Source organism: Ixodes scapularis, unplaced genomic scaffold (genome assembly GCF_016920785.2).
Source record: "Ixodes scapularis isolate PalLabHiFi unplaced genomic scaffold, ASM1692078v2 ptg001200l_1__unscaffolded, whole genome shotgun sequence".
In the NCBI taxonomy this organism is placed as follows: domain Eukaryota; kingdom Metazoa; phylum Arthropoda; class Arachnida; order Ixodida; family Ixodidae; genus Ixodes; species Ixodes scapularis.
The window spans coordinates 375,249-399,749 of NW_024610116.1; the positions used below are offsets into that span (position 1 = coordinate 375,249).

The 24,501-nt window shown below is 46.7% G+C and overlaps 1 protein-coding gene across 1 annotated transcript in view; it reads right to left on the reverse strand.

Annotated features, from left to right (window-relative positions):
- The window catches only part of LOC115325021, a 42,501-nt gene extending 36,273 nt beyond the window's left edge, over positions 1 to 6,228 (reverse strand). Inside the window, exon 1 of the mRNA XM_029985721.2 lies at positions 6,118 to 6,228. Within this exon, the coding sequence (XP_029841581.2) occupies positions 6,118 to 6,213 (96 nt within the window). The 5' untranslated portion in view covers positions 6,214 to 6,228. The remainder of the gene's footprint in view (positions 1 to 6,117) is intronic.
- Positions 6,229 to 24,501: the final 18,273 nt, after the last annotated feature.

Below are 24,501 nucleotides of genomic sequence, written 5' to 3' on the forward strand. Positions count from 1 at the left end.
ATTCCTAATTAAACATAGATTCCGCGCAGGGCAAACAAAGCTTTTTTAGAATCCTAATATAAATCACTTTTGGGCATCAGCTTGCCTCAGCTCGAAACGTCGCGGGATACTACCTCGGGAGGCTAATGTTATCTTAGGTTTTACGTGCACTTGTTTTGAGACCTTACTTCATGACTCTGTTCTTTATCAGTCATGTGCTTCAACATTTCATTAGGCTGCCGTATATCATCGCGAGACTACTATAAATACTACACAACTTTACACATTGGACGTCCACTGCTGGTGTTGCGAACGTCGCACTTCACCAGAAAGCTGAAGTATTTAACATGGTTTGCACGTGACGTAATCGCACTAGATACTGGTTGTCATTGCGAGTTGTTCTTGCTGAGAAAATCAAATCCGGTTTGGCAAAATGCACGCTGCAAAAGTTTCGCGCTCAGTGCAAGCTATGTATTTGACAGGCACACATTTTTCTTGTTGGTACATCGTCGTTAGGCACGGCGCGAGTATCTGGCACGACGAAAACGTGCTTTCTGGCAAGAGTGTTTTTACAAATAAAAGTTGTACCAACTACCCATCTGTCACTATCGTTTCCAGGCCACGCTTTCTAGTCTACGCCGAAAATGTGGGGCAGAGGAATCTTTACGACACAGTATGCTTTAAAACTACCCCCCTCCCCTCTCCCTTTTTTTTTAGTTGCTCCTCAAGATACTTTTTATTCCTCAGGGATTGCCTGCTCCGTATTGAGTGGTGTTCACTCGACAATTATATTTGTGTCACTTGTTAACAGTAATTCTTCCTTGCTTTAACTTTGCACCAAACTGTGAAGGTTAAACAAAATACAGGGCGGTCGAAACTTGGAGAACTTGAGAGCGACACTCCTGTGGGACTTAGAGCGGCTGCCAACGTTCGGCTATCCCCGTGAGGCCACTAGGATCTTTCTTTTCAGGTATCCCTCCTGTACACACTAATAGTTCCATGTAACGTCCGACTAATACGTCACATTTAGATCCTTTAACACTTCTATTCTCGGGACAACTTTCTGAGGCAGTTCAGCAATAACGAAAACATGTTTGGGAGCCTCAATGGTGTGCATACATGTAAAATGGGTCGTGCAGCATCTTTTTTTTTTACCTGAAGTTCAATAAATACCGCTAAGTTGTAATCCTTGACGTTGATAACTTGCAAAAGCATCCATTAGTTTGCCCCTCCGCGAAATGGCAGACAGTCGAAAGAAAGAAATGAAACAGCTTTCCCCTCCTCAACTCACAATTAGAACTATCAGCCACGTGATCTGATACTAATATATACACCGTCAGTGTTTATCATAGTCATACGCAGGGTTGGCAAAGCAGAGAGCATGGGCTGATCTTCAGATATAATTTTAGTTGGGCTATAATACCCGAGCCCCACTAAAGCGACAAACAACAACAAACGACAGCCTTAAAACAGAGTATTTCGCGATTTGACAGGCTTTGTAGGATAAAGAAGGCTATGCTCAAACACGAGTATCATGCACACGATGGTACCATTTGCAGGCTTGTAAACACTCGTGCTAACTTCGCGAGCACCGAACAACTCAAAGCCGTATAAAGGTACCATCGCGAACATGCTGCATGTGTCTGAGGCTTGTCGCTTTTGTTTGTTTCTGTTTCTAGCTCTAGTGGGACTCGGGCCCATCATAATCTTTGAGTTGAACACGAGCGTTACCCGAATGTTTGGCGATACTGGTTGTCATGAACCAGAGAATTTGACTCGGGATCATGACAATCGGGTACATCATGGTGTCACGTGACTCTCAGTGCGAAGTTGTGATGTCACGTGACGTCACGGAATCAACAACGTTAATAGATCTAGCGACGTCCTCAATTCGAATCGACTTAACGCGGTGAGTCACGTGACGTCACGGGGTCACGTGATGTGACATTACTTGACAGCATGTCTTGACATCATGACGTCACGTGACATTGTGACACATGGCTAATCATAGTGCCAATAAGAAAGCGCCGCAAAAAAAACAGGATTTATTATACATTGCAATTCTGTATATGACGATTTGATCAATACGTAGAGGAATACACGTGCCAATAATAATAAATTTGTAATACTAACAAAAAAAATACCGTGAACCGTTTTGAACCGGTTACCGTTATATTTTTTTCCGGTTCAGTTCCGGTTCAGTTCCAAGATGGCGGCGAAGATTTCGGTTCGGTTCAGTTCCGGTTCGGCTAAAAATAACGGTTCTGTTCCGGTTTTCGGTTCGGTTCGGTTCCGGTTCGACACCCTGCTCATCACTGTACAGTTCTTCTCGATCATCTCTTTCAGAGTCGATGGCCAGAAAAAATGGAACCAGTCAGAACGAAGTGCCAACCCAGATAGAAATAAGTCTTAATGAACTTCCGTACATCGAAGAGATTTGAAGTCAATTCTGGGCTACTAACAGACTAACTGGGCCCAAGTTATAAAAATGAACGCTACAACTCTTGCATTGACTTCCCGCTTCGTAACATGCAAATGTCTCGATTGCGTAGGCCTCGAATCCTCAGCTTAGACGTATCTTCAACGTGTTCCTTTATCAATAAGCAGAAGGCCGCCATTAGTACGGTAGACGTGTCATTTTTTAGATGATGATGATAGTGGTCAAAGTGGCCAGTCTGAATTTCGCAAAAAAGACTTTTACCTACATTTGTTTTATCGCGCAGTTGAAATAGGCGGAATCAATGTTCCGCATTTGCAGTTACGAAGGACCTGACGTTTGCTAAGTGAGACGCTGAACACTATCTCGAGATGATGGGAACGCTACTCTGCATATCTTCTTTAGAACATATATGGTATCTCGTCTTGTCCTGCGGACTTTTTATCCTCAATATGAAGTAACAAGTAAAAACAGGCCTTTCATATTTATTTTATGTTTTCTACGGCAGGGTAACTTTCAGAAACGTGGAAAACGGGAAGGTAGCCATCATTCCGCGTAAACACAGATTGATAATATAGATTAAATTATAAAGCAATCAGACCTATATCTGTTATGATAAAATAGTTTTCTACAGTGCTAGTCACTGTTCGTTTCGATTGAGATAAATGCCGCCAAAATTAGTCGGGAGATCTCATATATATATATATATATATATATATATATGGGTAAAAGTGATGTGCGCATACACAGCAGCCGTAGGATGAAAAGAGTAAAATTCTAATTTAATGGCAAAAAAGTCACGCAAGAAAAAAGGGTGAAGTGCCCCCGTCCTGAAGAAGGCAGTGCCACTGCCGAAACGTCGACGGACGTCAGGCCCTTTTCTTATTTTTATCCATTTTTTTTATTTTCAATTCTTTATTTTATTTTTCATTTAACAATTTATTTTTGTAAGTTCTTGTGTGTTAACTTTGACTTTTACTCCGTCCTGTTTAGAAGTTTCTTTCCCGCGCAATTAGCGTTCTTGTGCCTAGTCTTCATTATTCCCGTAAACCAATAGACGCTTTACACACGCGCCAAATTACAGCCGCCATTGCTGACCTTCTCTTGTCTTACCGATATGCCGAGCAATTGAAACGGTAGTTGACGATCCTCTACAAAGGCCGATGCTTTAGAAAAGGACACAGTTGAATCGAATATGGCAATAACCTGGCCTGCTATGGTAATGATGAAGTGAAATAAACGGAATAAGAGTAAACAAAAACTGAAGGTCAGTTATGGCGGCGTCCACGGACAGCTGCTGCAAAGCGTCTATACAACTTTTTTTCGGCACTTCACCCTTTTTTCTTGCGTGACTTTTTTCGCCATTCAATTAGAATTTTACTCTTTTCATCCTACTGCTGCTGTGTCTGCGCACATCACTTTTGCCCATATATGAACGGAAGCATTTGTCAACATTCGTCACTCTTTATATATATATATATATGGACAGCTGGCACTTAGTACGTCTAGTTTTAGACTACTAGAATGAATTGGCACTTCCTCTCGCCTCTCAGACGTCTCCTTCTTTTATAGCTGTCGCCGCTTTCTTCTCAAGCTATGTCTCAGGCAAACAATATCAACGAAACAAAATCTATTGTTTCATTCTTCAAATAATAAAACCACTAATCTTACTAGCTTGATGATATTTCAGTCACAATCATTGAAATGGATTTCTGATTACAGGTATTTAGGGGTACAGTTTCATGAAAGCGTTGGGTGGACGTTCCATTTAAGTCGCCTGAAACGTAGTATCGCAAAATCTGTATGTATATAAAAGAGGTTTTTAAAATTACTTCCTTTGTAGCTAAAACGTCAGCTTTATTTCGCTAATGTTCATTCGCGACTACACTATTACTTTTGTTCGGGATTGCATATAAATCTAATATTACAAGTCTGAACCTAAGGTAGGAAAAAGGCGTGCGGTTTGTTCAGAACTTACCGAGATTTGATCATGCTTTTTCCTAGTTTGAACCAAAGTGCGTACTGAATGTTCAGGATTTATAAACCCAGCAAAAGTCAAAATTTAATTTTGAAAAAATTAGGCGATACCTTATTGTTGTTTCTCCTCATATACTGTGCTACACACTACAATTTTAAACAGGCATTTTTTAGAATCTATTACCAGAAAACAGCTATACATTTGTCAAATTCCCAACCTCCCGAACGTTTATTCTGACATATTTGATATATTGGAACTTACATCCTTCTGCAGACCTTCAGGAAACAATCGAAAATATATTTCTTAAATCATGTTTATTGGCTTCTAATGAGGTTTATTGGCATCAATCGCGTTTATTTCAAAGTTTTCTTGTTGCGTATAACTATAGTGTATTTTCAGTTTTCATGTTGTATTTGTGTTGCTCTGTCACCTTAAATGGAGAGAGCTCATGCGGTGACCTCACAAACTCCTAAGATCACTACGAAAATAACATCACACACCACTAAAACTGGAGATTCCTAAACTGATTATATTCTCCTGCCAAAGACTATGACGGCTTATTTACAGCATTTCCGTGTTTGGTAATCGTGATTGATTTCTTCAACAGCTGATTGTGGTCACTTTTTTTTGTTAATAATGAGGTTGTTTATTTCCACAATGGTACGACATTATTACACGCCTAAAGGTGCTTAGAGACTTCCGAGTACTACTTTCTGTTTTTGAAATATCGTTTCTCTTCCGCCAAGCTTATAATAAATGCAACTTTTTGTTTGACCTTTGTAGCATATCCCACATTTAAATGGGATCTTGTAGACTGCACCGGAAACAAATGTGAGATATTTGTCCCTGTGTTTTGTCATGTCACCTCTTTTAGCCGAAGCGAATGGAGTAAAATGTTCGAAGTTAAGATTTGTGCAAAAAGCCATGCGTAAACCAAACTTACCGCCGATTAATTTTAAGGGCGATACCTTGTGAAAAAAACGATATAGCTACCAACTTTTTTGATCGGGATTTTTTTTTTTTTACTTTCTTGCCTGATGAAACGTTCGAAAGCTGTTTGGACAGGAAATTCCAACGGCATCTTGCAGCCTTAAACTGGGAAACCATAATCTGAATGGATGTTTCAATCAAGCGGAAATAAGACTTTTGGAGCTTGTTGCTATACTTTTGCCAGATTGTTAGTTCGTGGGATTTATCACGACTAAGAACGCCTTCGTTTTGCATTGTTACGCATTGCCAACTATGGGTGGTGTATCCTTTTCGTTGCCTCGTTCTGAGTGTGACGATTTTGTTTCACACTCGGGCGTAACACTTCTCGCACAAAATACCGCCCGAAAACAGAGTTTGTGTTTGAATTTATCGTCGCAGTGATGCGGCTGCGGTGAATTTAGCGGCAACCTGCAACGCGAAATTTCCTCTAGAAAGTGAGTCTTCGAACGGCATACATGTGCACATATGAACCTTCATGTACTGCGGTGCAAGCTACTACAAGAACTCTGTGCTCATTACGCCGCTATAAACGGGTTACAGTCATGTCTCGTTAATATGAACCGCGTTAATATTGGTAGTTCGCTATGTGTGCACCATTCTCAGGGACAATCTGGAAAACTGCGTGCATTATTGTCTCGTTATTATGGACAACTCACATAATGGACGAGTTTTTGGGGGAACAGAGGCGTCCACATTAACGAAACATCACCGTACATGTATGGCATCTTCTTACCTCGTTGGCATCAGGATAATCTCCTCCGCTCTCTTTAGGTAAAATAGTATCGCCGTGAGATAAGAGCAGTATTCCCAAGAAGAAGAGGACAATCATTGCCTCTTCAGGTTCAAATATACAGATACGTTCCAACAAGGTATATATCTGGGTATAGTGCTCGGTGTTTATAACAATACAATTCCTAAGGCAAGATGTGTTATTTTTTTAGTGAAGCTGTCAGTCAGCTGCTAAAGCACAATAGCTATTGTTCACGTAATAAAAAAAATATTCTCACACCTGACTTGCGTGGAAAACGTTTTTTTTCTGTTTAAAGGGCGAATGCGATCCCCAGGGTATACGTATACCAGAAACATGCAGTTACAAATTGCGCCTGTTAAGCTCTAAGGTTCAAAAATCTTCACGAAAAGAAAATTCGTATAACCCTAGTTATATTTTAAGCAGGCACCGCCGGAGTCTATGAACTTCTGTCGGAAGGTTATAGTCGTTGCTGAAATATTACTTTAGTTTTTGTAACCATGAGTATAAAGCGGGTTCACACTGTGGCGCAGCTCTGTCATTTTGTTTGCGGCTGACGACACGAGCGGACGCAGAGTGGGCCGTGTGCGAGCTGCAATAACGGACAACACCGGCCGTAGTGATTCTGTACCTTCCGTGCCCAAGGACTATCCAATGGTTCTACCTCTCTTGCCAGCAGCTGATGCGAGGAAACGTTCGATCGTTAAGCATGACGATATCACAGGTTGACCGTAACGTGTCGAGCGTTTTCGGCGTCCGCTCAATCAGGCAGGGGTAATCGGGGAAGTAGCCAGACTAGGGGCGTATCAAATGCCCCACGCCTGACTGCTAGACCTGAAGACGGACAGTGCTAAGCAGATTCTGCTCATGGCAGAGCGACTCTGTGTGAAGGGCCGAACATGCCTCGTCGTTGACCCATTCAGGCGGGAGCTCTGTTTCAATGTGTACTGGGTGGCGTTTGACATCTCGAACGACGCCATACAAAAGGTCTTCGGGGAATACGGTGTAGTCAAGGAAGTGACCCAAGAGCAGTGGAAGGTTCGAGGCTTCAACGTGGGTGATTCTATTATTCGACTGGTACTCCTGTGCTTCTGAGGGGGCGTCAAATTTGAGCGTCTTCCGCACCAGATTCGCCTCCGTTAGCGGCACGGTGATCGTGGTGGTGCATGGACGGGCTACACTGTGGCTCTGCTGCTGTAGGACTGGCCATATCTGTCCGGACTGTCGTGCTCCTAGCCGCACGGAGTGCCGGGCGTATGGGCACGAGCGGGCCTGTTGTGGCTGTTCGTACGCTTGAGCCTCTGGTCGAGAAGCTACCGAGGAGTATAGTGAGCTCATAATAATTGAGGAAGAGATGGAAAGAGCAACGGCGCCTGAAAATGGTGCTAAAAAGCAGTCCGGCACAAAAAAACATGAAAGATACACTGTTCACTGTCTCGTCGCAAGTGAGCTCCCTGCGCCGACGGCACAGTCTCCTGCAGCTCCTGATTTCGCTGTTGAGCGCCCGCCGAGGTCGGAAATGGTAGTTTCGAGAAAGTGTGAATTGGGCGCCTGACGAAAACCTTGCCGCAACAGCGATGGACGCCGAGTGAAGCTCCGTGAAAGTGCGGCACGACGACTCCACGGAAGCTTCGCAATAATGACGGCCGCGCAAACTCGAGCGGGCATTGAAGGTGGGCGCGGGGACAAGTCGCATTACCAACCAGCCAATGGCTGTGCTGCATCTGCAAAGCGACAGATAGTTCCAATCAGCTCCTATGTGAACATGCCACCCTCTACCATGGAAAGCACCAAGGTAAGCGAATATGCTTCTTCTGGTCCTGCTAGACTAAGTCTCCCTTGAAAGGCCTGTGCAAGTAGCATCCCTTAGTGTACGAAGGCCTGCGGATCGAAGAAAGCAAAGGCAATTTCATCGCCATGACGTCAAGGCAGCAAGACCTCGACATTTGTGCGTTGTAGAAGACCAAGCTCAATAGTTTAGGAGCAGACCGAGCGTAATTGATACGTTAAAGAGCATGTTTAGAACGCTGTATGAATTTTGTATTATGTCACGCGTTCGGGACTAGGACTGCATATTCTTCGTCAGTACGGCGGAGTTTGGAGACGGTGTTTCAGGCTGTTACGACCAGTCCTGATAGGTTGATGACCTTCTCTCATTTTTTTCACAGACTTGCAGGTGATTTACGTTTATCCGCATACTAACTGCTGAAAGACGAAAAAAGTTTTTCCAAGATAATCGCTCAAATTTTTCCACAGAAGAGATGGGTATATTCGTTCGAGAATTTAGTTTTGTACAAACTGCGCGGACAATACGAAATATGGCGCTTATCGGCGGTACCGGTATGGTTATTTTGAATTGAATGTTATGGAGTATGGGTTGGAAGATGTTGGCTCGAAATGGAATGCACTAAATCTATTAAATATATCCAACTCCAGGGTTCAGTCATGCACGTTTAGAACGGTTTAATGTTTCTTTTTAGGTAATTTTCTTATGCTGTAACTACCGTGTCACGCCTATGTCCCTTTGGGACCGGTGTCATATGCAAGCACTGACCCAATTTAGGTGGCCACACCCGTTATTGAGGGGACGCCAACAGGTAGCCTCCAACTCCGAAGACAACAGAGGTACAAAGACCGGGGGGCATAGTCCATACGTGAATATCGCATACATAGCTCTGTCGAGCATGCGCAGGAGCTTAAGAATTTAGACGTGAGTCGAAACGCTTGGGCGAGTAACTCGAGACGTAAACAAAACGTCAGATAAGAGGCATCCGATATAACGATGATATTCGGTACGATACGAACTTTATTCTCCACCTCAAGTAGATCTGGTGAATGGGAGGCCGGAGAAAAAACTGCTGAAATGCAGCTTAACGAGGCTTTATGGGGGTTGTACTTTTGAAAGACTCAAAGTGAACAAAAAAATAAGAAATTTGTTGGTAGATGTGGAACGAAACACAATGTTTTTGATTCAGGTTTTGTTGACGCACGCGCTCAAGAATAGGTTACAAGTGTTAGGAAAACAGGCTGGCAATAATTACTCCTCAAAGAGCGATTTGTTTAGAGAGGAAGCAAAGATGAAAGCAATAAAACGAGGATATGCGAGTCATAATTTTGAAGAAAGGCCTGCGAACAGTTTCGAAACAACACTACAATTAAGATAGGCGAAAAAAATGCCCACGCGGTGTTTTTAAAAGTATATTGTACGAAAGCCCTAGTGGAATTTTAGATAAGAAGCGATGTCACCGTGCACTGGCAACAGTGCGACGTATATTACTGTGCAAAGTGTCTACAAAGAAAGCCCACGGCGCGGAAAGAAAGGGCAGGCTAGCCGTTACAAAAAATGGAAAATTTAACGTGGCGTTGTTATTACAAGGGACCGCGCAGAAGTAGAACGCGCTTCCTCCGAATAATATAGCTTTTTTTTTTATAAACATCTGAATACAGATATGTTTTAAAAGTGATGTTGTGTTGTCATTCCAATCTTTAGATCATGACACAGCAAAAAAATGTAGAAGCCGAAATTACTGTGGGAAAAACTTGTAGGATTTACATGACTTTAAACTGTGTGCAGGCACGTAGCCAGGATTTTGTTTCGGGGGGGGGGGGGGGGGGGGGGGTTCGCCCATGACAAAACGCGGTATGAGGGGGAGGGGGAGAGGATGTCCCAGTAAAATGGGAGATTTCGGGGGGGGGGGGGGGGGGAGGGGCCGGGCCCCATGGGCCTCCCCCTGGCTACGCGCCTGACTGTGGGGAGCCACCTGAACTAGGTTACCTTTGTTCGGTGTCTTACAAGGCGATTACAAAAGTGAATACTGTCTTGTGTAAGGTATTTAGTAAGGTATACGAGAGGGAACATATCCCCCTATCATTTGCGCCGTTCAAATACAGTGGTTACTACGAAACGCGAAAGCAATATAAGCATGACGCAGGTTAATCACGGTTTTAATCCCTGAGACAGGGACAGACACTTGAAAAATAATTAGAAGATATTAAAAAATGGTGCCAGAGGAGCGGTTCAAACTAGGGCTAACACAATCTATTTCATTAAGCGCTTTTATACGGAAAGAAAGCCGTCTGCTTTTTCGCACAAGTCGGTGCCGTGAAGTCACTTTGCCGAGCTCTGATTGGAGGATGGTTTTAAGCGGGATCTCGGGAACTGACGGGGGTAAATACAGCGGTGTCGTCTTTTCTCCGCGGCCATTGCGGAAAGTCTTTCTGTAACTCTCGGAAATCCACTGCTAGTGGCTCAACAAAAAAAAGGCATACAAAAAAAGAAAAGAAAAACAGGATATACCTTGAAGTGTGCGTTACTTCGTTTGACGCAAAAGAATTTACCCTGGGAGTATACGAAGCACTAATATGCATGCCGGTCTCCGGCGGTTGTATCTTGACGTGAGCTCCTGCAACGTCAGCACGGTGACGTGCGACTCGAGTGAGCCTTCCTACTTTTTGACGGAGATTCCTTTTCGCTAGCAAGTGTCTCAATGTTTTCGCGAAGCATCGAAGTGTAGCCAGAGCCCTCTTCGGCGAGCTGAACGGGCTGCCGAGTTTTCGAAGGCCGATCTCCCGCAGCGTTGGCTCCCGGAGAACCGCGCCTTGGCGTTCGCTGGGGTGAGTTACGTCGTCTTTGTACATTACGCATTATTCACAAACAGTTGCACGCTAAAGGAGTTGCAAGGACTAAATGCAAGAACCAGACGGTTCTGGCGGCTGGTCCCTGCATTTGGAACGGTGACAGGTACGCTCCGATGGCGTCCTGCCACTTGCCTCGCTCCCACATTCTTACTGGGTCGCAGGAGCCGCAGCCTCCGCAGTTCGCCAAGTTATCGTGAAACGGAGTGTAGACGAAGTTGTCTACTGGTGAAAGTAGCTTTGCCAGCATTATATATTATGTGTGAAACAGAGTATATTTCGAGAAAACAAATAAAGCCATTCAACCTTTCCACCGAATGTCTCTGTTTATTAGTAAAACTTCGTTCAGTGGACTTATTACACTTCAGAATTAGACGGGACACGAAAGGTAAGGGCAATTACAAGTGCTTCAGGGCAGTCGAAACAGTTTCCAAGTGGTTCATGCAAAGCAGCTTACATGGTACTACCCACAGGAAAGAGACGAGACAGTTTTGACAAATCTACTTGGCCGAAAAGCACACCAAACTAAATATTGGCGCTTCTAGGAAATTGAAATCAACCATACCATTCCATGGTAACGCACACCCCAAACAGCTTTGGTGTGAGGGCGAGCCCTATCTGCAGTGATAATACTGAAGTCTCGCATGCCACTGTGAATAACACATGCGAGCAGTCGCTGAGTGGCTGGCATACTTGGGTATTGATGAAGCAATGGAAGGTCGTCAATAAGTGGACCAGAAATATTCATCAAAATGGGACTGTCTTGACATTATTCACAATAGCTGTATGACCACCATCTGTTGCAGTGTGTTTCTGGATGTCAACAGCCCATCTGGGACCTAAAAATGACAAATGATTTTAGAACGGTTCTCACTTGCACACTGGCTTTTGTTTGACCTAGTATGCTGAACGAGCAAAACAAAAATACCTACATGTTAGTCATTGTTCACTCCCGTGTCAATTCCATGGGGAGTAAATTAGCTAGGCTTGTATAATGCGCAATCTCCGAATTTATATCTTGGTAAGCGAAAGAAAAAGGAGACAAGGGACACACAAAAACGCGTCAGACACTGACAACGTCGATTTGTCTAGTTCAAAGATAACTGCGTGACACATTTTGCAGAAAGAAGGCATCGGTACTTCTTCGTTAATTCACTCATACTGGTTAGTGTGAAACGACGAATTTGTACTGTCCGAGTTGGTTCACGGTATTACACGCAACAACATTAAAATCCCAGCTTTGACAAAAAAAAGGATCGCGTTTTTGCAGTAAGTTTTGAGCTCTGTGCCTTTGTAGTGCCATGATTACAACGGTATACTGCAAGTACTTTACCAAATACCATGTAGGACTATACTGCGTCTCACCTAGGTGCGAACGAAGCGAAAATTACAAACGCGAGGATCTGATCAGCGCTTGCACTGCATGATTGGAGATGCATGGCAGTTACAATCAAAGCCCGGGACTCTCCCAAGTAGATTTTACTTCGATCGAATTTAAGATGAACCGGAGCAGAGTTTATACGGCCTCCGTGCAGTTTCGAGTCAAAATAGTGAGTATATAATCTCAAATATCACCAGCGAAAGTAGGGTTCGGAGGATCGCAAAAACGCTACCTTTTCAGCTATTTTTCAAGTAATAGCCTAACGACTCTCTGTCACAAGATTTATAAAGACCTGCTAGAAGGCAAAAAACCGATGTATTCGTAAAAGAAGCACACAGCAAAAGGCAACTTACCGGAGCAATCGGACGGCGGTCTCATAGTGACCGGCGCAACCGGCGTTTCAATCGCGAGGCTAGGCAAGCGCCTTTGTTATGCTCATCGTCTTCTTTATCTTGGAATCTTCAAAATGCCTCGAGCAGACGACTGAGGAATCGCCAGTGGCACAAAGGTGCTCGATCTTGTGAACTCGGCAAATTGTAACAGGGCTACAATAAACAAAAGACTCACGGTCACCGCTACAGCACGGCCGCCATTACCGACGCCGATGTTTGTTTACTTCCAGCCTCTCGCCGACATGTGCAAGGGCGCAGTTTAGTCCGAATCGTCTTAAGCCTCCTCTCTCGCCTTCGCGCCTCCTTTCTCATGCGCAGAGCACGAAATGGTGCTCACTTGCGAGGCGTACACGCTTCTTCCAAGGTTGTCCACACCATCAAAAAATCGGTCTGGACACCAAAGGAAACCAGACCGAAAAAAATTCAACAAAAATAGGCCCTTTAAAACGCAAATGGATAAATGCAAAAGCAAACAAAAAAACTTGATATTGCCGGGAGTTCTCTGAAAATAGGCATTGCAAGAAAAAAAAGTCGTACTTTTTAAATATGATTCCAGAAGTACATTCTTTGAATTTCTAGTCGCCTTGAAGCTTAGCTTATGCAATTGCATGAAATAGTGAACCTCTTTCTTGCCCTATGACTTTTACGACATTGTACAATATTCTGTAGAACACCTCTGTTCCTGGCGAATCGACAGTACAATCTTTACATTTCTGAATATGTGTAGCTAATGGTCCTTTTCCACATCCCGACGGCACCAGGCGGTGGCTGCACGAGCTAAAACTCGAGGAAGTGACCTACCTGCGCTATCAACTGATACTGGGATCTACGCTACCGGATTCTTCGCTCTCAGAGCTGCGGCGCGTGCCCAAAGCTACTTTAAAAAGGGGCATCCGTGGCGTCCACCTAAACGTCGTGTTTTCTTTCCATCCACTTTATTTTATTTTGTGTAACCCAATTATATATGCTGAAATTACGTGTTCAACTCGCTGATCCTGAGCCTCCTTCCGAATTTCCTCGATATTTTATGCCATCTTCTGCCGCTTGAAATTGGGCGCTTGCGCGTGCGCAGAACGCTTCTAGGAAAAGGTCCAGTCCGAAATCGACACTTTGTTGTTGACGTTACGTTTATGTTCTGTTAGTCGAGCATTAAAGCATCTTGACGCTTGACTGACATGTATAAACCAACAGGGGTCCGGTATCACATTTACTACCCCATTTTCGCAACGTATTGACTTTTCACGGAGGTCTTTTTTACATCCACTCTGCCCGTTAGGAAGAGGTTTCAATTTACTCAACTTTAAGATTCAAGTGAAAAGCGTGTTAACACCAACACTTTTCGCACAAGCCTTTAAGTTGTATGAGATCGCATAAAACTACGGTATTCCAGTTCTCCGGTTCCTTGTAGCCAGGTCTCTCTTCACTTTCCTGAATTTTACAGCCACTTTCCTCGTTTATAAACGCATCTTAGTAGCTGTCACGATTGCGGAAAGGAGAAGAAGAAGAAGGATAATGGAAAGATGAACCAGCTGTGACGTGCGGCGAAGGAAGGAAGAAGAACGGGAGGACGAGGAAAAAAATTCACGAGGAAGGGTTGATTCGATGGAGGATAGAGGCATTCTTGGTTACTCTCCATAGGAGGTCCTGCGTGGCCTACTCCCGGGAGTTCACAAAGAACCAAGGAGACGTCCGCCGTCGACCAGCAAACGGGAATATTGTCATCACCGGGAGAACGAATATGCGACTACAAGAAGGAACATTTCAAGGTCTAGAGCGTACTGAGCAGAGATTTCTGCGTATAGTTAAATGTATTGTAATGCATTTAACTTCTTCGCCTTCCCCTTTCCTTATTTTAGTGAATATATGTATACATATTTAAATTTAGGAACCTGTTCGTCCTGTTTCACAGATTTCGGGGTTCGTTATGGTCTAAAACGTGACAAATTGATGAACCAGACAGAATATTTTTTTTTTATTGAATTCATTGGTCACGTCGACCGAGACACCCACAAAACTGTGAAACTGGACGAAACGATATGGAGAACGACATTTTGATCGGGCCCGGGAATCGTTAGATTATGTAATGGACGAATTAGGGAAATCGGTGATGGATGAAAAAGTAAGGTCGAGGCAGGGTCGGGAGTTGGATGGAGCCCTGTTAGGCAAAGAACGCAAACTGCAACAACTTAGACTATCGGTACAGGATAAAGTGGAGTCCGGTTGCGAGAGTATCCTTGGGCCATGAAGAGGTTGCAACACCTGTACATGGCACCAGCATCCCTCATTCGGTCCTCACAAGTTGTTCCCCCAATTTAGTGGAGACCAAGACGACTTGGATGCGTTTTTTCAGCGTTTTGAACACATCGTGACCGAACTCTAAGGGAATTGTGGGACGCATGAGCGGTGTTGTCTGCCGCCGGTCTCCAGCAGACTAGCTATATCATACGAAAGTCACGCTGACGTTCAAGCCGTCGTTTAGGAATACCAAAGAGGCTACGGAAAAAAGCATCGCGAAGCCGAACCTGAAATCAGGGAAGCGAGGAGAACGTTCGCCGCTCGACTAGCCGGAAATTTCGACCAGTGGATTGAAATAGCCGGGGTGGAGAAGTCATGTGATGCCCTTCGAGATTTAGTGCTTGTTGAGTAGTTATTGCTCAGCTATTCTAGACGCTTGTCAGTTTCTCTCCGCGAGCGACACACCAAGCTTTAGATGATGTTTGCTTCCAAAGATGACCTGCTCTTGGAGGCCAATATAGCAAAAGGGGCAAGCAAGGATAAAGCAGAGGAGATGGCTAAGGTGTAGGGCACGACCGACACTGACAGAACTTCGAGTGGTAGAGGTCGAAACGTCTTGAGACGCATCATCTTTAATAAGCTCTCCACAACGCAGAAAATTGCCGTAGCCACCCACACATGTCCCGACCAGTCACACGCTGGAACTGTAAGCAAACATGATATCTAGCGGAGAGTTGCCGAGTGAGAGCAAGGGACCGAACCAAAGCGTCCTCTTTGTTGACGGAACCTGGTGACAAGGGTGGTGTCGAAACGAACTAGGCCTATTTCCCTTCTGAGAACGGTGGGCCGGCCGTTCCGGCCGTGGGACGAACGTCGTTATTATTATGCGAATATATCACTGGTGGGGGACGTCTAGGGGCAATTATGGCTAAATGGTGTTGCACTAAACAGGCAAGACATGGTAACTATACATAACTAAATAATAGAATATCACTATCTTCCATTAGCTCTGAACCCATGTCGTGCCTTGGTTGAGACATCTGTGAATAAGACGTTGGAGCTTTTTGAACATATAACCAGCAAAAACATCAAGGGATCCCGCCCCCCCCCCCACCAAAAAAAAAAAATACGTAGATTAAAACTAAAATGTGAAAGCACGTATGCTGTGCCAACCGTTTCTTCACGCAGTCCAAAATGCATATAGCACGGGTCGGCCGTACCAAGCTCAGTGTGTTCCAGCTAAATGTCAGGTGAGCCAACAGCTGCGTCCCCCACAGCGACGGCAGTAATTCTAATTCTGTGAAATGCCAGCTATAGAATAGTCTCACCTCATACTTCCACGTCTGGGAGGTGTAAGCAAGAACCTTCAATCTGGAGTCGATCATCCAGAAGCTACGCAGCTGGATTCTCACACCGCGGTACCACCTTCGCTGAAGGTTTCCATATTACCCACAGCGTGTTTTGGCGTAAAAACACGCACGCACACGCACACACACACACATGACGCGCGGAAAGGGTGACATTGATGTTGGCTGTAGGCAAGCTGAAGCGTTTAGATTATTAGTTGAAATACAGCCCGAAGTAAAATAAATATTCGCATCTCTCAAAGATTATAAGCGTTCTTATATGTTTTGAGCACCGTGCCAGTTAATGTCACATCCATTTCAGTCGATTTCAGTGTGAAACTTTATTTAGCGGAAAACCATGTGTTCCCTTCTGTGTAGACATTTTGCAAACTGCGCCACTTGCTATAACCGAGGAAGGCATTGTTACATGTCTCGAGCTTTTGGAAGGCGCGCAGTCGACGATAGCTTTGTGTCCTGTCCGCCTTTTCAAAAGCAAAGAAGGAGTGAAGGGACAAAAAGAGAAGGCCCGTGCAGATTTCCTCCACCAGCTGGCTTGCACTTTGGCAGTCTTTTCTTATCGTTGGAAGGAAACGTTCTGACCTCGGGAGTTGGCCTAATGTTTGTTTGCAACGAGAGTCCGCTTCTTTGTATCAGTGTGCTCCCCACTTAGCCGCGGGCGAGTGAGCTGACGGTTACAAATTGCAAACAACCAAGCCACGAGAAAAAAAAAATCGAATGGAGGTTTCAGGTAACGTGAAGTAAGGTTTTTAGCATGTGAAGAACGCCAGGCTTTGCGTTTTGGATGTGACGGTGACAGTGTGATTCCTGCAAAAAATAAACCTTAAAAAAAAATTTTTTTTAAACGATTTTTTTGTTGTTGGTGTTTTGTATCCCCGCTTTTTCCCGTGAAAAATATGACGAAACTGTAACGAATCGCAATCATTCTCTTCAAAATGCTTTACAATTACTTTGTAAAATATGCAATTATTCACCTATAAAATTTGGTAAATGTAAAGTGACGTACATGTCTGGTTTTGTGTGTGTAAAAAAGACACGAAAACTTTGGAATGTTTATATGTACAGAACAGTAAGTTGTTCAAAATGAAACAGCGGATAATATGAAAGAGTATATCTTAGGTACAGATGTCCTGACGACACATTTATATATCATTATATTCTTTTTTACTCAAGAAAAAACAATTAATATTTCAAAACCCCCAAAAAAAGATTTAAATATCCTCTCAGTTGTGCATATATGGGCATTTCTGTAGGTTGATTTTATGTCAAATGCATCGGTTACTTTCAATGCGCCAATGTAGGCGATAGACATTCGGTGGTTGCAGTCTATGAACATACCTAGATTAAAATTTACTTAGTTATCAACAAGATGAACCTTGGAAAACGCCTTTGATGAGTTCAGATAGGTTTACCTCTAGGCACGGTGCCGTAGTAAAAAGCTAGAAAAGGCTATTCGATATTTAATTCGAAAATATTCAGTCAAAACCACTATTCGCTCCGAATTAGTTTCTAACTCAAAATTCACTATTCGTAGTTGCCGACAAAAACTTCATCAAACACGGATTCTCTCCGCATATTATTTATTTTACATTATCCTCCCCAAAATTATTGTTTGTAGTGCCCTGCCTGATCTCCGCCGAACTTTGAAAATAGCATTTGTGCTCTTTGTATGTCGTGGATAGCGATATGATCTGAGCTACAATTTTCATTAGTTTTGCATCCTGCGTGAAAATGCCAAAGTTCCATTGCGCTTCAATTTATGTCTTGTGAGTTCTCGGTGTCACCATTATTTTCTAATGTGATGAATTGTTAAACATTGCACTTAAAAGTAATGTATGGTATTAGTAAAGTTTCGTCGTTGTTCTTCTTGGCTGGCGGCTTGGTAATTTGGTGGACGATGGAGGCTTTGGGGAGTTCCGGGTTCAAGACGTTTATTTATTTATTTATTTATTTACAGAGTACCTACATCGCCTCGAGGGCATTATTGTAGGAGGGGCGGGAAATAACACACATACATAAAAACACAAAGTGATCACTTGTCCACACAGATTAGATATACAGCCGAGAAAAAAATACACTGTTATCCAAGGTGCTCACCACATCATCATGCAGCAAGTTCCACTCTCTAGTTGTCTTTACAAAAAAATAATGACCGAAGCTGTTTGTTTTATAGGAATATTCAAAAACTTTTCTAGAGTTATCACACCTAGCTGGAACATACGTTGGCCCCAAAATATACTCATTTTATTAATACCAGTATTATTATAATAAATGCGATGGAAAAACTTCAATCTTAATTTTTGCCTTCGAATTCTCAAGGGCTCCCATCCCAGCATGGTTTTAACCTCTGTCATACTAACGCATGGATCGCAGTTGTTACTGACAAATCGCGCTGCTTAATTTTGAAGTTTCTCTAATCTATCGATCAGATACTGCTGGTATGGATCCCATATAACGCACGCATAATCAAGCATTGACCTTATGTGCAAGAAGTAAAGGGTTTCTTTTACGTCTCCGGACGCGCGTTTGAAATTTCTACGGATAAAAAACAACATTTTACTGGCCTTATTAATTGTGTAGTCAATATGTTTATTCCATTTAAGTGATTGGTGAAATAAACGCCAAGATATTTACACTCAGAGACATTGCCGATTGTCAGGTTTTTGATAGTATAACTTGAAAAAAAATTAGATACGTTTCTAGCAAAATTAACGATTTTACATTTTCCAATATTTGGCCAGTGCGGTACAACCGCTAGCCAGGGGCCTTTAGCGTGCACCACGCAGTAGTGATACACGGCCGCGTTTGTATTTCCATTACAAACTTTGTACAGTTTTATGTACAAGTAGGGGAAGTTTGCATCTCTGTCGAACTTCTTTACAGTCGTTCCAAAGCAAGCAAAAATCGCCCCTTCCCGCCCCGACACGAGCTTTTAAAACCTCGGTCTCTCTCGCCCTCGGGAAGGGATCGACCAATAGGTTTGAAACCCCTCGGAGTCACGTGCTGCCACCCGTCCAATGTCCGACAGGGCGAAAACAGGCACATTCGTCAAGCTTCCAACGGACGGACCCGAGGTGACAGCCCCGTAACTCCGACAGTGGTCGTCGTCGCCGTCCTCGTGGCGCCACAGGGAGCCCCTTAGTCAAAACCCGATCGGCCGCGGGGGTGCGCCCGGCAGCAGCCGCCCTCGTAAACAAAAGATAACACTCCTCGCGCACAGCGACCACCCGGGGTATGGTGCCTGGATCGCGTCTTCGACTGGTGTGTTTAGCGTCCTATCCCGCCCATACATCAAAAGTGGTCCCAATGTGGCAACACATGACGCGAGTGTCATGCTGTTGCCTGTCGCGATCCTGGCGGTTGGCCGTCGAGATGCTGGCGAAAAGCACGAGCGAGCGCGAGTGTCGCTTTCGTCACGGCGTCCCTTTAGGCGTCCCAACTTCCGGATGCTCCAGCTTCCGTGAACTGTCACAGTGGAAAGCGACCTGCAGCTGAACAGGCGTCTGCCACTTTTACCACAACTGTTGGGGCGCCGCCAGGGTCGCACCAGGCGACAGCATGACATTTCTTTGACGTCGCCAGGCAGAAATCGAGGGACCACTTTTTTGAACCCGGTAAACACACCAGTCGGAGACGCGTTCCAGGCACCATACCCGGGGGCTGCCCAACCTGCATCGCACCGAGGCGCGCAGGCTCCTAACGAACCCGAGGGGAGAGCCCCATAACATCGGTGGTGGTCGCCGTCTTCTCGGAATCGCAGCGGACCCCTCGGTCGAAACCCGACCGGCCGCGGAGGATTCGCCAAGTGGCAGACGCCTCCGCAAATACAAACAAAAAGAAAACACTCCCCGCGCCCAGTGACCACCCCGGGGGGGGGGGGGGGGGGGGGGGGGGGGGCGACCAACACGGCTCGCCCCGAGGCGCTCCAGCTGCGGACGGGCGGCCGCTAACAAAATGAACAAAACGAAACACTCCGCGGCGTCACCCAACCTTACACCTCCAACGCAAAGACTGTTGTACGGCGTATAGAGCGACAACAGTACACAAAATTCGACGACCGGTTACGCTTTGCCGGTTCAGCGAAGGGACATGTTTCACAACGCTCATAATAACGTTTCTATGGGAACACGAAACAAACAAAACTAAACGATCACGATTAGACATCACGCCACTGTCGCACGACGAAACAGCCACTGCGCCGCTGATGAGTAGGTTCATTTTCTTACACGCTGTACACAGTTCGGCCTTGCACCCTGCGGCCCCAATATGCAGTGCCCTCCCTGGGCAAGCGGGAACATTCACCTGCTCCCAAAGGTAACGTGGCTCCGCGCTACACATCACTCCAGCTGTTATTTTGGAGGCGCGACAGAGCGTCCGCGTTCCCGTTGTTTACCCCTTTACGGTGGGTGACCACAACGTCGTAACGCTGCAGCGCCAAAGCCCACCTCGCCAGTTTAGCCCCGTGCGGTGTGCTCGCGGTGAGGTAGGTCAGGGGGTTATGATCTGACACGACGTTTATCCGCGCCCCAAATAACCAGTAATCGAACTTCTTCAGAGCCCAGATTATGGCAAACGCCTCGCGTTTGATGGTCGACCAGCACATCTGGGTCGGCGTGAAGCGGTGACTCGCAAAAACGAGAGGCTTTTCTACGCCGTCCCCTCTCATCTGTGCCAGGCAAGCGCCGGCAGCTGTTGCGGACGCGTCGGTAAAAAGCCAGTAGGGTTGATTCGGTTCGGGTGTGCAGAGGGCCACGGCACCACAGAGTGCCGACTTTAATTTTTGGAATGCCTCCTCTGCTTCGCTGGGCCACGGTATCAGGTTGGGCACCCCTCGCCTTGTGAGCGCGGTAAGTGGAGTCGCCACCTCGGCAAAGTCGCGCACATACTCCCGATAATATCCCATAAGCCCCAACACGCTCCTCAACTCCTTCTTGGTCCGCGGCGCAGCTAGCCCCTCTATCGCCGCGAGCTTGTCCGGATCGGGTCCGTGGGAACCCGACCCCACTACGTGTCCCAAGTACTTTATATGCGCCTGAGCAACCTGGCAATTCTCAACGCTAGCCTTTAAGCCTGCTTGCTTAAGCAGCTGCAACACCACATCCACGTGCTCGAGATGTTCCTCCAAGGAACTGGAAAATATTGCTATGTCATCCAGATAGGCGGAGGCGTACGCCTGGTGCCTGAATAACAGGCGGTTTATCATCCGTTGACAGGTGGCCGCGGCGTTCTTCAGGCCGAACGGCATCACCTTCCACGCATATTGCCCTTCGTGCGTCACGAAGGCCGTTAAATGTTCGCTCTTGCGAGCCATGGGCACCTGCCATGATCCGCGGCGCAAATCGATTACGGTGATGAACTTCGCGCTCCCGACTCTAAAAATCAACTCTCTTGGGTTTTTCATTGGGAACGCGTCGGGGAGCGTGGCGGCATTCAGCCGCCGATAATCAACACATGAGCGCGCCGTGCCGTCTTTCTTGGCGGCGCACATGATTGGGTGCAGAAACGCGCTTTCGACAGGGTAAATTAAGTCCAGCTCGAGCAGTTCGCGAATTTGCCGGCTAACCTCCCCTTTGAGTAGCTCGGGAATGCGGTACGGGTGCCCCGCCTTGGGTTTATGCCCCTCCTCTAGCTCAATCTTGTGCTGGCCCACCGTGGCTCTCCCGTGTGCCCCGCCGAATACTTCGCGATGCTCAGCGAACACGTTTAAGATCTGGTTCCTTAACTCTGCGTCGAGGTGTTCCAGTTTTGACACGGGGAGCTCTCCTGTGCCGTCCGAATCACACCGAGGGGCTTACTCGACCTCGCCAAAGTCTGCGTCTTCGTGGAATACTACTCCCACGTGCCCTGCTCGGGCATAGTAGGGCCGAAGTCGGTTTGCGTGCGCTATTGAAATCTCTCGGTCGGGTTCCTCCAACCGGTAGGAGTTCTGCCTCTCTGTCCCGATAACAGTCAAAGGTCCGCTCCACCTTGGCGCCCTCTTACCTGTTCGGTTGCAATCGAACAGCAAAACCTTGCCTCCCACCCGGAAGGACTTCTCCCGCGCGTTACGGTTGTACCTGTCCATGTAATCGCTCTGCTGAATACTGCTGCTCAAACTGGCCATCTCCGCCGCTACTTCCTGCTGCTCTCGCAACTGTTGGAAGTACTTCGCGGGTTCTTCGCGAAGAGTACTGGGAACAGTCACCTCACCTGTCCACGTTTCCTGCAGTATAGCCAGCGGCCCACTAGGGTCTCTACCGTAAAGCATACGGAAGGGAGACACCCCGGTAGTGTCGTGCGGCACTTCTCGGTAAGCCCAGAGAACGAAAGGCAAAAGTTTATCCCAGTTCTTAGCGTCGCGTTGGATGACATGAAACAACATATTCTTAAAAACGCGGTTCCATCTCTCCACGGCTCCGTTGCTCTCCGGGTGTTCTGGCGTGGAAAACCTCGGGGAGCAACCCAGTCTTTCGAGCATCTGCTGCGTTAGCTTCGCGGTAAAGTTCGTACCCTGATCGCAGCACACGGTCTGGGGCACCCCCGTACGACTGAACACGCCTAGGAGGGCCTCGCACGTGGCCTTCGCAGTTAGTGAACGAAGGCAGACGACTTCGGGCCACCGAGTACAAAGGTCCAACATGCAAAGAGCATAACTGTGACCCCTCGACGAGGGCACGTCGAGAGGCCCGATAACGTCCACGTTCACAGCCTGGAAGGGATGCTCGGGACGCGTCAGTGGTGTAATTGGCACCCTATCCTTGCGCCTCCTATCCGATCGGATCTGGCACCCGTGGCACGACTCGCAGTGCTTAGCTACGTCCCTCTCTAAGCCAGGCCGATAGAAGCTGTACTTGATACGGAGCTTCGTTTTCTTTGCGCCCAGATGCCCGCCCCAGAACGACTCGTGCGCGAGGCGCATCACCTCCTGTCGCCTCTCGCTGGGAAAGACCAATTGCCTGACTTTTGAGCTAGCAATTGTGTCCCAGTGGTACAGGAGCTCGGCCGATACGAACATCCCTCCCTTGCCCTGGCTCGCGTCCTCCCACGCCTTTCTTAACCCCGCGTCATTTTTTTATGAATCGCGGAATTTAACAGCCTCGCTTGGCTCATCTCGGTCTATATCGGGATCCTTAGCTTCCTCTCCCCTTTCGTCCGTTACGGCGCCCGCGAGAACTTCGTCCTCGTCGTGTTCCCCGCCACTCTCTCCGCCGACACTTGACTCCCCCGAAGTTTCCCGCTGAGACTCGGAAGAGAGACCGGCGCCTCCCGAAAGTAGCGCCCAGTCCTCTCCCGTCAAAAGACAGTCCACTCCAGGGGCAAGCTCGTCGGTCAGCGCGCACACGATGTTTATCTGCGCGCCGTCCACGACCGTGCCGTCGTGGCGGAGCTGCAGGGGCAAACGAGCGAGCTTGGGCGTTATTGCCTGTCCAAAGGCTGATATGAAGCGTATGGATCTCGACGGATCCCCTACACTTGTCGGCAACAATCCTTCCCGGACAACGGTTATCTCACATCCCGTATCGAGGATCGCGCTTGTCGGGACGCCAGCGCAAACGAATTCGACACGCTGCAAGCTGGAAGTACAGGCGGCCCGCGGTGGCCCAGTCGCAAGCTTTGCCACCAATAACCCCGAGTTATCTGGTGCCGGCTCGTCCTGTCCCACTACTATGGACTGGATCCGCGATACCTTCGAGTGGGCCCCAGGGTGGGCTCCCGGCTTTGATTTCCGAGTCGGACAGTCCCTTGCCAAGTGCCCCTCTTTTTGGCACTCGTAGCATCGGAGTGGGCGGCCACCCTTTCCAGCCCTTGCAACGGGCGCCGCGCCGTTATCCCCGCTAGCCTCTACCACCTTCGCGAGGCGGCCCTTCCCCTCAGCCTCCTCGAACGTCTGGAGAATTTTGGCAACCTCGTGTGCCTTCATCCATCCTTCGCCCTCGCGCAGAATCACATACTTCAGGCTGTCCGGGCTCAGACCGTTTTTTACCCGATCCGCGACCATCAGTTCGACTAGGTCTTGCTTAGTGTCGGCCCCTCTCGCGTCAAGGTAATAAGTAAAATAACCCCTCACCCTTGACGCGAATTGGGTCCACCCTTGGTCTTTTCTTTTGGACGCGGTTTCGAAGCGCCGGAGGTATTCCCCCGGCGTCAGTCTCAGTTCCTCTAGGACGGTCGCTTTCACCCTTTCGTAGTCGGCGACCTCCTCCGCGCTCAGGCTAGCGAAAAGGTACCTCACCCTCTCCGACAGTGCAGGCATAATCAGATGCACCCGGTTGTTTTGGGGCACCCCGAACAAAACAGCAAACGTCCGCTACTTCCCCTACACCCCTACGTCAAGGGAACAAGTGAAGCTTTGGCACGGGTACTAGCGAAGGAGGGCATTCAG